The sequence below is a fragment of the Excalfactoria chinensis genome, chromosome 6, assembly GCF_039878825.1.
Source record: "Excalfactoria chinensis isolate bCotChi1 chromosome 6, bCotChi1.hap2, whole genome shotgun sequence".
In the NCBI taxonomy this organism is placed as follows: domain Eukaryota; kingdom Metazoa; phylum Chordata; class Aves; order Galliformes; family Phasianidae; genus Excalfactoria; species Excalfactoria chinensis.
Genome location: NC_092830.1, coordinates 29,849,215 through 29,865,699, shown reverse-complemented (window position 1 = coordinate 29,865,699; position 16,485 = coordinate 29,849,215). Strand labels below are relative to the sequence as shown.

Below are 16,485 nucleotides of genomic sequence, written 5' to 3'. Positions count from 1 at the left end.
CGTTTTACAAATTATGCATCTCCTAATTTGCTTAGGAGAGGATAAATACCTTCTAACACTGCTTGGCTTCTCCCTAATTTGCCTGAACTCAGCTCATTGCCATCACCTGAAGCTACACAACTTTAAACACTTTATTTGAATTCATGTTGTGACTAAAGGTCAGGCAGCCTCCACACTCTGTGCTCAATGCCTGCACCTTTTCATGCTTGAGAGTCACGGGATACCTGCCTCACACCTTGCAAATATGAGAGGAGGAGGTCTCACAAGGAGACCTGTAGGTGCTGAGGGGGTCCCGCTGCCTTGCCGCATTGCTGGGCTGCAGATAGAAGGAGCTGAACATGACCAAACAGCACTGTACAGAGCAGCATCTTCCACATAAATATATGGTTTTGGATTACCCAGGAACTTTTGTACTAGCCCAACCCTACAGCCAATGACACGAGTAAGTAGAGAAACCTGGCAGAGAAACCACTTTGGAACTGAGATGCAAGTTGAATGAAACTTCAAAAACCCACATCTGACCACACATGCTTTAACCTGTTTCAATGAGTTCCATTTTTACTCTTGTTCTTTTTATTTTGCATTTATCATCACACTTCTAAATTTAGCACTTGTATCAATACCAACATCCTTTCAGCTGAGTTATTAATTTCTGTGTAGGAATGATGGGACGCACTTAGGGCCCCATTCAACTCCCAGGTGCTTATCCCTACTCAGTTTTCAGGGAATTTGAAAGCCATCAGATTTTGTTTCACTGAGCGTCTTCAGGAAAAGATTTTAAGTTAAAATCCTTCTCAGTTTGTAGTATTTGGAAGAGATTACCTACGATATATTGAAAAATTCTCATGAAAATTACCACATCACCAGAAAAATGATCCTTGCTGGAGCAGTACTTCAAATGACACAGACGTTGCTATAAGTGAGGCAGAGCCAACAGGAAACAAGAACCACTCTTCATTTACACACAGGTACCTGGTAGATGAAACTTTGACATACTGCATCAGCTAAAAGCGTGTATAAATGAACATTTTTACAGTCTCTGTTTAAACAAGGGAATATCACATCAGAATTTATTAGACTGAAGATATTTTCAACACCTGTGTCAACACAGGCCAATAAGCAAAATCTGGATTTGGGGTTGACGTACGGTAATCAAGTGTTTGTCAGAGAACTATTATTTAGGATCTCTGTTTAATCAACAATGAATAGATTAATATCTTTATACACTTTTAATAAAGGCCCGGCATGTACACTTGGTAGCACATATATCAACACTGGAAGATTCAAAACAGATTCAACATATGGGCCATGGTCACAAGTATATTTTCAACAAGAGATGCTTTATCACAATCTTGATGAAAACAGAATTGTTTTGAAGAAGCAGAAAAGAAAGTTCAATAAAAAAAAAAAAAAAAAGTTAAATAGTGTGTTGGATTCACATCAGATATCACACAGCTTCTAGGTTGCTCTCTTTTTACAACTACCGTTCCTAACCAGGTTACATCTATTACAATGATTCATGATCAGTAGTTAGTCACAGGAGACAGGTTCACTTTCTACATCGTTGGTCTGCGCTTTACTTATATTCTATATCACATAAGGTCAGGTACTGCTTGATATTCATACACCCCACATAGCACAAGAAAAGTGCAAAGATCCCCTCCAGCTCTCTAAACTCTTGCAGCTTACATAGCAATTGTCTGGGGTAGAATTGGACACATTAGGCCTTTCGATACCAGAGCAAGCCCTCCCCCAAATGAATATTAAGATTCCAAAAACACTCAGATAAAGGGAAAAAAAAAAAAAAAAAAAAAGAAGAAAAATAATCAACGCCACATGCCATCAACTATGCCATCAATAATACAAAGTATTTTACACCACTTGCACCTGAGTTGAATAGTGGAAAAGAGAGGGTGACTCTGTCAGTGCAAGAGAATGATTCATGTGACCACTTTGTCTTAATTACTCAGAACAAGCAGTTTGTTGCCGCTTAGTGCAGAACAAAGATATCAGCGTCCGCGGATGGAAAAGAAAATAGCCACTGCGGTGGTGAGGATGACGAAGACTGCCAGAACAACAATCAAAATTCGGTTTTGGATGATCCTGGAAAAAAGCAGAAGAGGGAAAAAAAACAGTGAAAACAGTGGAAGACATATGAAGCAATATAAGGAGGTATAATGGTAACTATTGTAGAGAAAAGGCACAGGGCCGCAAATTTAGGTTTTCTGACGCCATTCTGCATATCTTGACTGTTTTCTTTCTTTTCATGTTTCTTTATGAAGCTATTTAATTTGACTTTGAGACTGAAGAAAGATTGAACCTTTCCTTAATTATGCACACAGATACACACAGAGTAACTACAGTGTGTCATGCTACTATTAACATTAACCTTCTAAAACAAATTACATCAACAGTTCTCAGTTGATGCAGTCCATGCAGGGTACTCTATAGTAGTAAATACCATTACATTTTTAAAGCTATTCTAAAAGCTTTTTTGTTGTTGTTGTTGTTTTTAATCTGAAAGGAAACGATTTATTAATTTTCAAGGGGGTTTATTAGGGCACAACGTTTCAAGGAAAGACATGTCAGTGAGGTACTTACTTGCACTAAAATACCAAGGGAAAAGTATTAAAGGTAGTTTTGAAGAAAAGGATGATATAAAGAAGCAAGTGTCAAACTGTGAAGCTTATGTTGTAAAAGCATCTCCCGTCTCTGTAGCATACCTTTACTTACAGTCACAGGCAAATGTTGCATTTACTATTTAGCATAAGAAAGTGGTAATTAGTGATAATAAAAAGCTACTAGAAGTAGTACACTGATACTGTGTAATCATTTCTGGGAGAAATCCCTGCTTCTAAAATCAGACATCACATGGCTCCAGATTTGGCCTGAAATTAACAGGTCATTTAAAATGGATAAATCAATTAACAATGGAATTTGAGGTATTCTACAGAAGGATTCTGAACTGTAAGAAACCAGTGTTTGTTATTACGTTCTCACAGAAGAGGAAGGGTATTTTCATAGGCTCTCTGCGACACAGGAACTTTTGCAAGACATATTTGTACGTGAACCATATCATCAGAACTGGAGAGAGACAGCAAAAAAACAAACCCAAGCCAACAACAGAAGAACCCCGAGTTATTTTTGTTCTTATTTTGTTGTATTATTTTTTCCTTGTTGTGCTTCTGTAAAACAGAACAAAACAAAGCTTTTATACCAAAAAAATAATTACCAAATAATGGTAAAAGTAAAAATGTGTATTGTGAAACATACTGATTGCAAGGCTCAAACTTGAGGAGCAGGAATGTGATGTGTAAAATCTGGGTATATTTCACGCAGTGAGAGGGGCGAGAAACTAGAGAGCAGAGGGGAGTTTTCCTTGGAAAGTGTTTTTCATTTGGATGTGGGTGGATATACATATAAATTATATTGGAAAGCGGAAGGAAAAATGCAGTTCTAACCTACTCCAGCTCCCTCCGTGCTTACCCCCCACCTAAAGAAAAAGCAGCAAATGGATGGATGCAAACTGTCACATCAGACAGACACCCTCCCTTGTGACACTCTAAAAGGACTAGCTCTCTATCCTCCTGACAGGTTACAAAATGATCACATTTGCTGACACGTCTTCCGCAAAACTGCTTTAGTGTTTGTGTCCACTTTCCTAGCAGGAGATGAATGGGCTGCTTTGTCCTCATTTATCACTTAAAGCTGAACTAAGATCTGTCTCGTTTATTTTTCCCTTCCTCACTAGAAAGGCTCAACCACAGCATTAATTCTTTTGCGATGACAGCTAATTCAAACTTAACAGGCAATATTTACTCTGCCAAAAGGATGAGGAGGAGGGAGGGATGTTTCTCACTCTTAAGAAAGAAAGAAAAAGAAAAAAAGAAAAAAAGGAAAAAAAAAAAAACACACCCAAAAACTAGTGGACTAACAAAATAAAGCTAATTAAGGGCTTTTGGTTCTTGTTGGTTTGCACTCCAGTTTAACACCTGAACTTACAAGCTTCCATTCTGTGTCGAGGTGTGACATTCTCTGCCAAACACCTGATAACAAACGATCCGCCCAAGCAAATGCATGAAAACCAGAACATATATTTACTCACTCACCCTCATCACTCCTGAAAAGATACTCAGCAAGACTGAGATTCAGCAGTGAAACAGATTAAAAGCATGAAAAGTTTTAAAACATTCAGCCTTAAGTAATACACAGTGCAGCTGGCTTGACAACCATTTTATTTGTGGGATGTGGGCCCCAAGGCATCCATAATGCTAATTTACAAAGGATTAACTGTGAGTGAAACTTGCTTAATCTAACACATAGTTAAGCAAAAGCATACATAACATACATAGTGCTTAAACCAACTCCTATCTCTGGCCCATTGGAAGAGTATTTCATCATCTGAGATTTAAAATTACAAAAAAATAAGAAGAAAAAACAAAAGGTGCCAAATCCTCCAAAAATGTTATTTTTAATACTCTGTCAGTGCAAACCCCATTGCAAGTTTACTTAATTGATGTCCACGTCTCTAAAATCCTCATCAAGAGAGCATTGAGCGAGGCACGCTGCCACCTGTATCTGCTAATTGAAGGTTCACTTACAGCGAGAATCTAGGAAATACATATCAAAGTTCTATTTCTAGGAATCTGAATTAGTCTGCACACTGCAGCAAAAGAATATCATATTAAAAGGAACAAATTAATCATGAAATAGGATGGATGTTATCAACAGACTCCTACACTGAAGCATTATATACTTTTAATATTCAAGCCCACAGTTAAAGATTAATTTTATATCTTTTTTTTTTTTTTTTTTTTTTTTTTTTTTTTAAGAATAACATTAAGTTTTACTGTTTCACTTTCAAGAGAAGAAGAAGGAAGAGAAGAAGGAAGAGTAAGCCAACTCCAAAGTGTAGAGAGGATGGGGATCCAAGGGAGGCAGCCAGCAGCAAGATGGACCCATCTAAGAGTGAGCAAGTGGGGTGTGTGAGGCTGATGCTGGGAACAGCCTGTTCAGGTGGAGCACACCAGTTCTGGATGTCAGCACATTTCCCATCTCCAAGTCAGTAGGCAAGGGCAGCCCCCTTGGAGTAAAGAAAATATCAAGAGGAAAGGGGGATTGGAGTGATAGATAGACTGCAGTCAAGCCAGCTCACAGCGGTAGAACAATGGTTGGCATTGGCAGGACCCATCTGTAGAGGAGCCTATAGTACTGTCACAGCCAGACACTGCCAGTGGGCATTGCTCTAGGCAAAGCAGCAAGGAATTTAAGTGGGGGAGGGAGTGATCATACCAAAGAGGAAGAAAATGGAGCCTAATGCTCACTACAAAAAATCCCAAAGGCTAACATGCTCACAAGAAGCAGATGATATTCTTTTATCTCTACTACACCTTAAATTCAACAAAATCTGGTGAACGAGGAAGCCCAGTTTCTTCTTTGAAAATGCAAAGCATGTTTACAGGGTAAATAATTTAAGAAAGAATACATACTTGAAAGAAGACACCCATTGAAACATCCATGGCTAAAATGCCTGAAGGCAAAAACTTGTGCATTTGCATGCTGCATTTTATTAAGTTAGCACACTGTAGCTTTAAAAGAATGCATGGCCAAATTAAGAGGAATGTGTGACTGAAACATCAAGGATTCCTCAAGTTTACATTATGAATCATAGCACTGTTGATATGAGATGAATTAACCATTTAGTCGATGCAGCTTATGCACTGAATTCACACCAAGTTCTGCAGGAGCCCGGCGTGCTGGAGCTCGTTAACAGCCAATATCTGCTGCTCCTTTCATACTTGGGACTCCAAGAGCACAAGGGCTCATTCTGCTTTTAGTTAGAAGAGATGAAAAATCTGCACTTTTAAACCAAGCTCCATCTAGTTTATCATGGACAGCAGCCCAAAGCATTTGGGTGCAAAACCACATAGAAACAGTAACTAAAGCAGATGCAAGGGTAGCATTAAGAGTTGCATGGGAAGAGCATGCTGGATGAACATTCTGAGCTATCAGTGCAGAAAGTGCATCCTGCTCTTGTTGAGTCTCTTCTGCTCCTCCTTTCTAAATGCCTGACCTGACTTCCTGGCTTCCCACCACTGGAGCTGCCTCTGGAGCTCATGCCAGCTGTGTTCTACAGCTGATCTGCCACATGGGCTGATTTCTTTCCTGGGGAAAGGGATCACTTGCTCTCACTTACATGGGGACCACTGCTTTGGAGAACAGGTCCCATAGCCGTTTCCAAACACTGTCATCCTTGGCAAATCTCCCATACTCATTCCACGCCAGATGTTGTGCTTCCTTTCCACACTGCAAAAACCCAAACGACTCTACCTTCTCTGTAGCTTCACACACACGCACACACAATGGCTCTAACTCTGTTTGTGCCGTGTTTAGATCTGTGCCTTATAAACACAAAGCAGTTCTCCAATAAGCTTTTGCAAACCTTACATTAAGGATGCCAACCGTGTTTAAACCTTTTTACAAACCTGCATTCATTAGCAGGGAAGTGCACGACATCTATATGGGTTCAGCCTGATGTCTTGCACATGTCTTAGTGCCTGATTGACCAGCACTGAATAATGATGCCTTGCCATTAAGCACTGATGGTACAATAACAATTGTCATGAAAATTAGCAATCATGGTAACATGTTAACTAAATACAGATATAAACGAACCGGTGCAGACTCTGGGTGCATCCAGAGTTTTTTGTGAGCTTAGCTTGAAATAATGAAGACTACAAATAAAATACTGCAAAAAATGTCTTACAGAAGCTCAACTCTGACACTAATACAAATAATAAAAAAAAAAAATGCAAACGGCTTGGGGGATCAGTTAGCACACATTCATTACAACACAGCTCTTTATCCTTAAAGAAAACGTCTTGAAAAAGAGTGTCCTCAAGAACACAGACTGATTGATGACGGAGCACTGTCCAACAGTGTTGCACTGTAATACATGTATTTAAGATTTAACTAGAAGTGATTCCTATGAGCTTATTGGGCAGAAAGGCTTCTTCTTTGTATGCAGGAACACATTTTAGATGGTCACTTTGAATTACATTTTGGATACCCTTTCATTTGTAATCTGCAGGTTTTGCTAACATGGAAAAAAAAAAGAAAGGTGAATATAAATCGGTGATGACTTTTAAATGCCCAGTATTCAAACAAGCACAAAGTGTAGGTCTAGTCACACAGGCAAATACATACCAGTATTTGTGAAATAAATATCAGCAAATGTGAACTTCGAGTCATACAGCCATACTCAATTACCTTCTGGGACAGACACCATTATTACTATATATAAGGACATCCTTGTTACTATCTATCAGGAGCTTTCAGATCGAAGCAGTAGAGCCAACACTGGGGAATAAAATGTTACGATTGGTAAAGCAAAGCCTTAGATACATAATGATAAATCTCTAAGTTCAGGGTATCTGGGGGCTGTTCAAGTAACTATTCATCTTTCCCATCTTTAGGTTTAAGAATGCTTTTCTTAAATAAAGGCAGCTGAAAAGAACTAGACAGGCTGTGGGAAAACTTAAAGATGTGGCAACCTACTGAAATAAAAGTGTAAGAGAAGTATGCCTAGCAAAATTACAGCTGGTTGGAAATATCTGACTTGAGATGTTGTATCATTAACAACACTAATTAGAAAACAGAAATTCTATCAGTGAAAAAATACCAGCATAACTTGCATACAACTCCTTAGCCCTCTTTGAGTTGATGCTGGAAAAAGTACTTGGAAAATTCTTGACGTTTTTTCCTCCCTCCCTAAACTCCGAAAATAAGGCCAAGTTCTTTGTGTTCTCCAGGTGAGCAGAATCAATTCCATTGTAATTGACATTGCATATTTAAAAGCGAAAAGGCTCTGCAGGGTGGCAGAGAGTGAATAGGACTCCCCATGGCTTACTTCTTGCCAAAAAGGCCATGCTGCCTGGGCTCCCTCCAGTCTGGAGACCCACCATTCCCAATAGGAGCCCACATCACGGTCCCTGAATTCCCTAGTGAAGGAGTCTCTTCTTGCCCTTGGGCTAGTGGTTCTACTTTCTTATGCGTAAATCCTTGTGAAAATCCATTAAAATTGCTGAAAACTGAGCAGATAATGAGATTAAAGACTCAGAAGCGGAGAATAAAAAAAGATGACATTTTTCTAGGAAAATAGCAGGGTTTTTTGAAGGAGATGGGCCTTACAAGGTGACTAAGATATTGTTGGTAAGTCTGAGGATTTGTGCAGAGATACATGCTCTAGTGTAAAGATCAGTCTTAAGGACCTGAGCCATGTACTTACAATAACATGGATACCAATCTCTAGTTATTATATTACACTCAAACCACATCAGTGTCTTTCCACCTGGACCTTGAATAAATGAATGAGTCATTTAATAACAGGTGCAGGAAGGTAGACACACTATCCAACTTTAAACATCCAAATTACATCTAGCTAATCTCTCTCAGCTCCCTGTCTATATGAGCCAGAGTCCTGCTCTGAACTGCCTTCTCTTTTTCCTGTTCATATGCACACCTCAGGAGAACAAGTCAGCTAAGTAGCTGGCTCAGTTTGGTGCAGATTAGGTAAGGATAAACCCCTCAAAGCTCAAAGATGAGATCCAAGCAAGAGTGACAGTTTCCCAAGACCAAATTTGCTTGGAGAAAGCTTGCTAGCTCTGAAGGCAAAATCATCCACCAAAGATAACCCACCATACTGTAAAGTGTCTGCAAACTCCCATAAATAAAAATAAATAAATAAATAAATAATAATAATAATAATAAAATACAGAGGCGAAACTCAAACATAAAGCAGATTTCATCAATAATTATACAAAAAGTAACTTGATTCATCATCTTTTAGTGGACTCTTAATTTCAGAGAACAGAATCAAACACTGCTCCCTTTTGACAGGGATTTTGGAGGAGCAGAAGATGGGAACCAGGCTCAAGGAACTACATATTGTCACCTTCTGACAGTCATACCATTAATAACGTAAAGAAAAACAAATGTTAAGGTATCTGCTAGTTAAAACACTTACTGAGATAACTAATTCTGAGCAGAAATCTTGTAATAGATTCCAAATGTAGCATAAGCGTATGAACAGCACTGCAATATTTTATTTGGTGTTATTTGGTGGCCATCAGGATCATGACTATCATAGCTTGCATGAGTTCTGTCTCAGCGAGCTGGCAATCTCAGGAGATACAAATAGTACACAGGACACCACAAGAATTTGAGGGGAATAAGTGGATGACAGCTTGATTGAAGTGGCCTGGGAAGGCGAGATATCTACAGAAATATTTGAAAGATAAATGTATGAAGACTTCAGCGTGTAAAGCACTAGAATACAGAAAGCCTGGGGGAGGACCTCATGGACTGTAGGAGCTAGGATATAACAGCAAGAGGAAGGGTACTGCATATCTTCAACTAGCCGGGGTTTTACTCACTACCTACTTTTAGAGCATACCGGGAGGTATTTGTGAAGGATGAAAAGCTCCCTTCTGCTTATGAGAGTCCCTGACAGAGAGCATTTCTCTGCATTACCCTCAGTGACACAACATCAGATTTCTCCTGTCCCCATGTCTGTTCCTTCCGTGGAGGGAACAAATTAGTTTATTACTGTCATTAGGAGGAACAGCGGGTGGCTTCCAGGGCCATGCAAACTCCCCAACCAAAACTGGATGGAGATTAATTCATTTCATGCAAAGCAGAGGCAACACTCTCCAGCAATTCTAGAGGAAGCTCACATGTGCAGCAGCAACTGCAAGTAGAAGGAGTCAAGGTTACATTAATCTCCAACCAGCGTTTCTCAGGGTACTGGAGTATCAAGAACGAATGATACATTTAGTCACCTGAGCATGACTAAGAACCATAGGCCTCAGCAAACATTAAAAGTGCTTTAGAAGGAGCTCTGAGGGGGGGCAGATAGCCCAGCTGTTGGAGTAATGGTATTCTTCAGCACACTGGCTGCATGTGGCCCTTGTTCCCCAAATGGAAAATAGGAAAAAAAAAAAAAACACACAACCAAAACCCTAACCCCAGCCCCCTCAAAGCTTAAGCAATTACTTCTTCAACAGATGAAACGTATGCAAGCTGTAAAATGACAAGAACATACATGATCACACATTGGCTTTCACAATAAATACAGTGAAGTTTACATTCTGGCCAATTTAAGGAAAGGAAAAATTTCTAAGTCTGCATTTTATCAACTTTCATAACCATTTGATTGCACATATATACATATATATATATCTTATACGGATAAAAGGAAGCAACATCTTTCACATTGCCTCACTTTAATAACTACAGCTTTTAGGTGTGGTGAAGCTGGAGACTGGACATCATTTTGTTTATATTGCTTTCTCCTTATCACACTATATTTGACTGGGCGTCTTTTTGTATAGAAAGTTTGCTACAATTGTCTTAACAATGTTGACCTCTTTTGTAAAAACCTGAAGGCACCTGCAGCTATTGTTCCTGAAGATGTGCTCTCCAAAATGTTACCATTTCATGGCACCTCTTGAATGATAGAATAGAATTTTTTTTGGTATATATTCTTTTTTTTTTTTTTTTTTTTTTTTTTTTTTTCAAATGCTATAAAAGAAAGGAAAACAATCACAATCATGGCTAAGGCCATTTGTGAGATGGCATTAAAAGAGCCTACTCTGAGACAGATAAAAATAATGAGAATCTTTCTGTCAAGAAGGATTTAGAAAATATCACTAGCATTATTAAAATTTAATTTTTTACTGTGCTTTTTGGTTCCCCCTTTTCCAGTGATAATGAGCAGGACTGCACACCTCCACATTGCTAGTACTTGTTTTGAGCAATAAATTCAGCCTTCCAGTCTGAAGACATTTCAGACAACAATTTTGACTGCTATAGGCTTATTTTTCAACCTGTCCTGTGCTTTGAGTCTTCCTATAAAAACCAGTTCATAAGCTAATTTTCCACAAGGCCGGTGGAACAAATAAAAATCAATTTTTGCCCAACTGGTTCTGAGAAAACCTGGGAATAGTGAAGACAGAACAGTGAAAAATAAAAAGAATCGATGTATTCACAAATGGTTTACCTGATAGAGAACTATCAAATTAGTTGACAGGAGATACTTGCCACTATTAGAGTATTTTCTTTTCAGCATGTTACAATATTTCTATTACGGGAGCAGAAATGCCTCTACTTTGTTATGACCTCAGACACCTCGGTTTAATAACCACTCCGAGCCTCCATGCATTCTGTAAAGCTACAGGGCACAAAGTCAAAGTGCAGAAGTACTTGCAGATCTTGCAACCGGAGGGACCTACAGGCCCAACCTGGCTTAGAGTAGGTGTAAGTTTTCATGATCTCAGAGAAAGAGCAAAGATTCCTGTCTCGGTGAACACAGGGAGACATTCATGACCTCAGGCCAACCTTGTCAAGAGGAATTTGGTCCATCAAGAAGGGAAAAAATTGTAAAACACTGCCCAGACTTCCCTCCCCAGCTGAAAAAAAAAACCACACAACCCAAATGTTCAAGAGAACACTGAAGACTAACTGGTTTAATACCTCTTGGAGAGCAGAATACAATAAAATCTCCAAAGATGGGAACCCCATTCTAAGACTTCCAAACTTTCACAGCTCCAAGTACAATGCAGAACATAGGCTTTAATATTGCGGTTCAGTCCCTTTCATAATCCTCTCCACTAATTAGGCAAGCACTTTTGAAACGGTGATACTGAGATGGATGGTTGCTTATGTCTGTCTGTCTGCAGTCAGGAAAACATGTCTGAAAAACCAAGTGAAGAACAGAATCTGCTTTTTGCTACAAATTAAACATCACTCCAGTGGAAATAGTACAAATCTGTAATTTCCATGCTTAAGTATTAGGGAAGCTATTTTTAAGTAGCTGTAATCTTCCCCATAGTACGTAGCACTTTCTACACTCCTTCATTTTTATGAGTTGGCATTAAAATGTGACTCATTTTAACGGGAAGAAAAAAAAAAAAGATTAAGTATGTCAATCTGAAGCAAAGCTGCACATTACCTATTTTAAAATATCGTAACACCATGGAGACATCATTTCTGAGGCCAAACGAAACATTACTCAATAAAGAAATGGCATGAAATATGAAATATTCAGCAGAGGAAGGGTACTTGGAGTAAAGCAGTTTCCCTGTCAGTAAACAGCATCATAATAAATACTGTGCATCCAGGAAAAAAAAAAAAAAAAGAAGAAGAAGAAGGAAAGAAAGAAAGAAAAAAGTATACCTGTTCTTCACTACTCGAGACGTAGCACCTTAGCCTTGGAAACTAATACAGATACCACTCATCTACTTAAGCACATGCAGGGAGAAACTAAAAACACCACGCATTTCAATTCTGAATCTCCTACAACTGATGTTAATTTGCTTATGATATCTGCCTGATTTAGAGCTAATCTTCTGTAAATTAACTCCTAATGCTGTCTGAAATAATCCTCTTAATGCTGGTCTGTCTTGAGTACTTTATATCAAATACCATGAAATACGCAAGCATAAACAAGGCATGCAGTATTTGCAGTGCTGCTGGCTGCTCTCAAATATTTGCTGTGGGGCTCAACTGTGCCATGAAGACACAAGTGTGTTGCAGAGCCGTGCTGCCCTGGGGCAGCTCTGGGAAGGAACAGGGGCGTGTTACTCTGGCTGTCCCTTTCACAGGGGTCAGGATGCCAGGACGGATGCATCCCACTGCAGTTGGCTGCCCCAGAGAAGAGATGCTCTTTGCATCTTTACAAAATGGTGCAGGAAGCACAATTCCATATTTCAATCCTCCCACCTCCAGTAGCACATGATAATGAGGAAAAGCAAACAGTTTGGGCTTCGAGATTTCAGAATGAGAAGATGAGTGTTAAATGGCACTAATTATCAGCTGGAAGCCTAATTTGACAAGTGGTTTGAAAAGAGAGAGACACACAATTTCATTTCTTCAGATGGAGAAATATTTTAACGGTATTTGCTTCAACATTGGTCAACGTAATTATTATTGTCAGTGTGTAAACTCCGTATTCAAAAATATATTTTTTCCACTAAATCCACCAGAACAATTTTCTCCCCCAAAATTAATTTAATGATACAGCTGAGAACCTAATTGATATTTGTGAGCAATGCCATTCCAACATATTATTTTCTCAGTTTTTGAAACATAAATGGCAGGCACAAGTTTGACTGAATGGACTGCTTTATGTTTTAACAGGCAGTTTATTGGCCCAGACTCCAACATGTAACAAGCACAATTGCAAGAGCAATACATTTTTAATTGAAGAATTCATGTATTTTTACTACAAAAATAACTCAAATAACAAGCAACTTTGTCATGTAAAAGGCTTTAAAAATTTTTTATATGTGGAATGTTGTTTAGAAATTATATGCTCACCATAGCAAATGCTTTTAGGAGGCTATTAAAAGAAAAAAAAAAAAAGATATATATTGTTTAAATCATGCTTTATTGGAGCTTGCTTTTTCAGTACGCTAAAGAACAGATAAAGCACAGTGATCAGTGAGCCGTATGTGTCCAACAGCCCTTCAAGAGCCTTGTGGAAATGTATAAAACAAGCAGTGATACAATCCTTTGCCAAACACCGTCATAAATTTTTTATTTGGCAGCTAACATTCTCACTAGTTTTCTTGGCAGCAATTGGGACCTTTAGCAAGAAAGGTGCAGGAGAAAAATACCTTGTTTAGAGATGTTTTCAACACTTTCTGGGATTTTTCAGAACTTCTGCCTGCAGCACATTTTACAACCACGGTCTCCAGTCACCTGATGAGTAGGTGGTGGTTTTCAACTTTTTTTTTCTAATACAGACAGCCTCCTACCCCCCTCTGGCCTTCAGCCTCCGATGTGAGCATGGAGGGGGGCTGAGGTGCTCCGCAGAGATACAAGCGGTTGCTCTTCTCTGTCTAGACAAAAAACTGAAAATAATATCAGAATGTACCTCTCATTGCTCCTGATACTATCTGTATCTGATTCCCTGATGACGGAGATAAATGAAAAGCGAATGCGTGCTGATTACTTGTGCATTATTTCTTTGGAGATCTCTGCAGAAAAGTCGGTTGCAGGTGCAGCGGCCCGGTCAGCCATGGGCTGCCTCATGCACAAAAGTGTGGGACAGAGTTCTGTACCCAGATCTGCTCTTCAAGGAGTTGCTTTTTGTTTTCTAAGATGTACTAAACTTGACATCTGATGAACAGCCTTCCTGAGCACATCCATGTACGCCGGTGCATTGTCTGTGTACAAACATGGCTCCAGCAGTGCACTGGTTTGGGCTACATGGGATGGAATTACACAGTGGGCTCTCACCAGTTCACTTACAGAGCAGATGTTTTATTTTACGGAGTTTCACTGCTTCAGAATGGAAACAAGATTAACCTATTCTGCATCTCAGCAACTTCCTCTAAAAGTTCAACAACAATGAGACACATTTCAGCCCTTCGCATGGACATGAAGGAAGCAGTTTGTCTTAACCAGATGTGGCCCAGGAAAGGTACATTTTCCCCATTTGTCTCAAATTAGAAAAGTTAGGATTTACTTCCAGACTGCATAAATTGCTTCAAACACAGGCTTAATGAAAGTGATGATGCTACACTTGCAAAGGCAACCTAATAGGCTTTCCCACAGCTTTTGCTCCAGTTTTGGCTCTCTTGTTTACCAGGGCCATCATCCACCCAAAACCTTTAAAGAGCACACACAGACATCTAGTGGCTGGTGAAAACACTGCAAGCACGTCTTTCCATCAGACAGCTCTACCGGAGACACTGAAGTTATGCCAGGTATGAGTGGAGCTAATTTCATCTCCGTTACAGCCACAGATGGGCAATCAAACAGGAGAGAACTGCTCTCTTTGTGCCATCTCATGTAGTCACGCTGCCTCTGCTGAGAGAGCTGCTCACTCGCTAACTTTGGCTTCCCAAATTTCCCTCAGCACCAATTCATTGTAATTCATAGTCTGAGCTACTTGTGCCTTTCTTTGAATACCTCATTTCTCTCTCCTTGCTATTATTTAGTTGTACTCAAAACCAGAGGGCTTTAAGCATGAAGTATCATCTGAGAGATGCGCTTACTGAATGCAGCCTCACACAGTGGAACTCTATGGGAAAGCCACAGAGTAAAACGATTTTACAGAAAACTAAATACACACAAGATGAAAAATACTCAGCCGATAATAAATTCTGAATTGCTGCTGGAGGAATGTGATTTGATCTACAACCCTCATCCATCGATGGAAGGATGCCTATAACTTCGCTGGGGTGTGAGTCCCACATCTGCAAAGGAGATCAGGAGACACGGTTTGGCACAAGGTTGTAAGAGCCCAGTGCCCTGATCCTGCTCTCATTTACACCAGTTTGAATCAAGCGGTACTCAGCGGTGTCATAACCCCGTACATCTGTGTCAGACCCTGTGTTGCAAGGGCAAGCCTGATGCCAGGAATGCAAAACAGATGTTGCTTTCCTAATGTTTTCTTGTTGTTGTTTCAGTTGTTTTTGCTGGGTTCTGTTTTGGTTTTGGTCGGCAGGACTTTTCAGAGGACAGACTGGAGCAGCGTTTCTACCTCTTCCCTTTTATTTTGTGTGTGTGTGTGTGAAAATGCACAGAGCCTGAGTTACAACTGGGAAAAATCTGTGTTTTTTTCTCTTTTTAAAGCTTCATTTGAGCTATGCTCTGTTCCCTTGGGGCAAAGTGAAAGGTAGCTATTTGCGGATGGGAAAAAGGGCTTTTGTGAATAGCAAAACTGCATCACCGAGCAGCTTAAGAAAAAGATTTTTTGAAGTTATTTTTACTACTATTTTAAGAGGAAACGGGGATAAATATATCTTTTTTTCATGTTGACTCATTAACAAATTTGGCAATAAACACTTTATAATTAAGTCCACTAGTTTACTGCTGTCCAGAAGTTTCTCAATACTCTTTGCACAGAAGGTTTTGGAAAAAGTAGAACTCAGAAACAGCAAAAGGCAACTCCCAGCAGCTTGCTCAAGCAAATGTATCAGAGGCTTAAACTCACTTCTGAGCACTGAAATTTGAGATGCCGTATCAAATAAGCAGCTCTTTTTCCCCGAAGAGAAGAAACTGGGTGTAGCTAACCTAGTGCATAATAGGTTTATTCTCATTCACAAAACAGGAATTACTTTATGGCCCCGAAGTAAAACTAGTGCAGAAATATACTAGCAGATTTGCTGCAGATGTGCGCTGTGACACGTATGCAGGGAATCTGCTATTAATCACATGCTAAGATTTTAATATTATGTAGGGTAATGCAGGCAATCATTATGGTGAAGGTTCTGGATTCATAAAAGCCTAACCCACAAATGGGTCTTTTAAATTTAATACGTTTGAGCTCACTCTCACACTGCACCAGTTGAATTCCCTGCTTCAGCCCCCACCCGGCACGCCGTTACATACATTTATTTCAATATCTATTGTGTGATTCTTTTTGTGTTGGTGCTCGGCTTCTTTCACTGTGACACATGACAGTTGTTGGTGAAA

At 39.5% G+C, this 16,485-nt stretch overlaps 1 protein-coding gene across 4 annotated transcripts in view; it reads right to left on the bottom strand.

The window, feature by feature from the left end:
* Positions 1-16,485, bottom strand: part of VTI1A (vesicle transport through interaction with t-SNAREs 1A) — a 246,194-nt gene that overhangs the window by 1,213 nt on the left and 228,496 nt on the right. For 3 of the 4 annotated variants that reach the window (XM_072339582.1, XM_072339580.1, XM_072339579.1), the window contains one exon: positions 1-2,103. This exon is cut by the window's left edge. In XM_072339582.1, coding sequence (XP_072195683.1) covers positions 2,010-2,103 — 94 coding nt within the window. In that variant the 3' untranslated portion in view covers positions 1-2,009. The remainder of the gene's footprint in view (positions 2,104-16,485) is intronic. The other variant, XM_072339581.1, reaches the window with a different exon arrangement.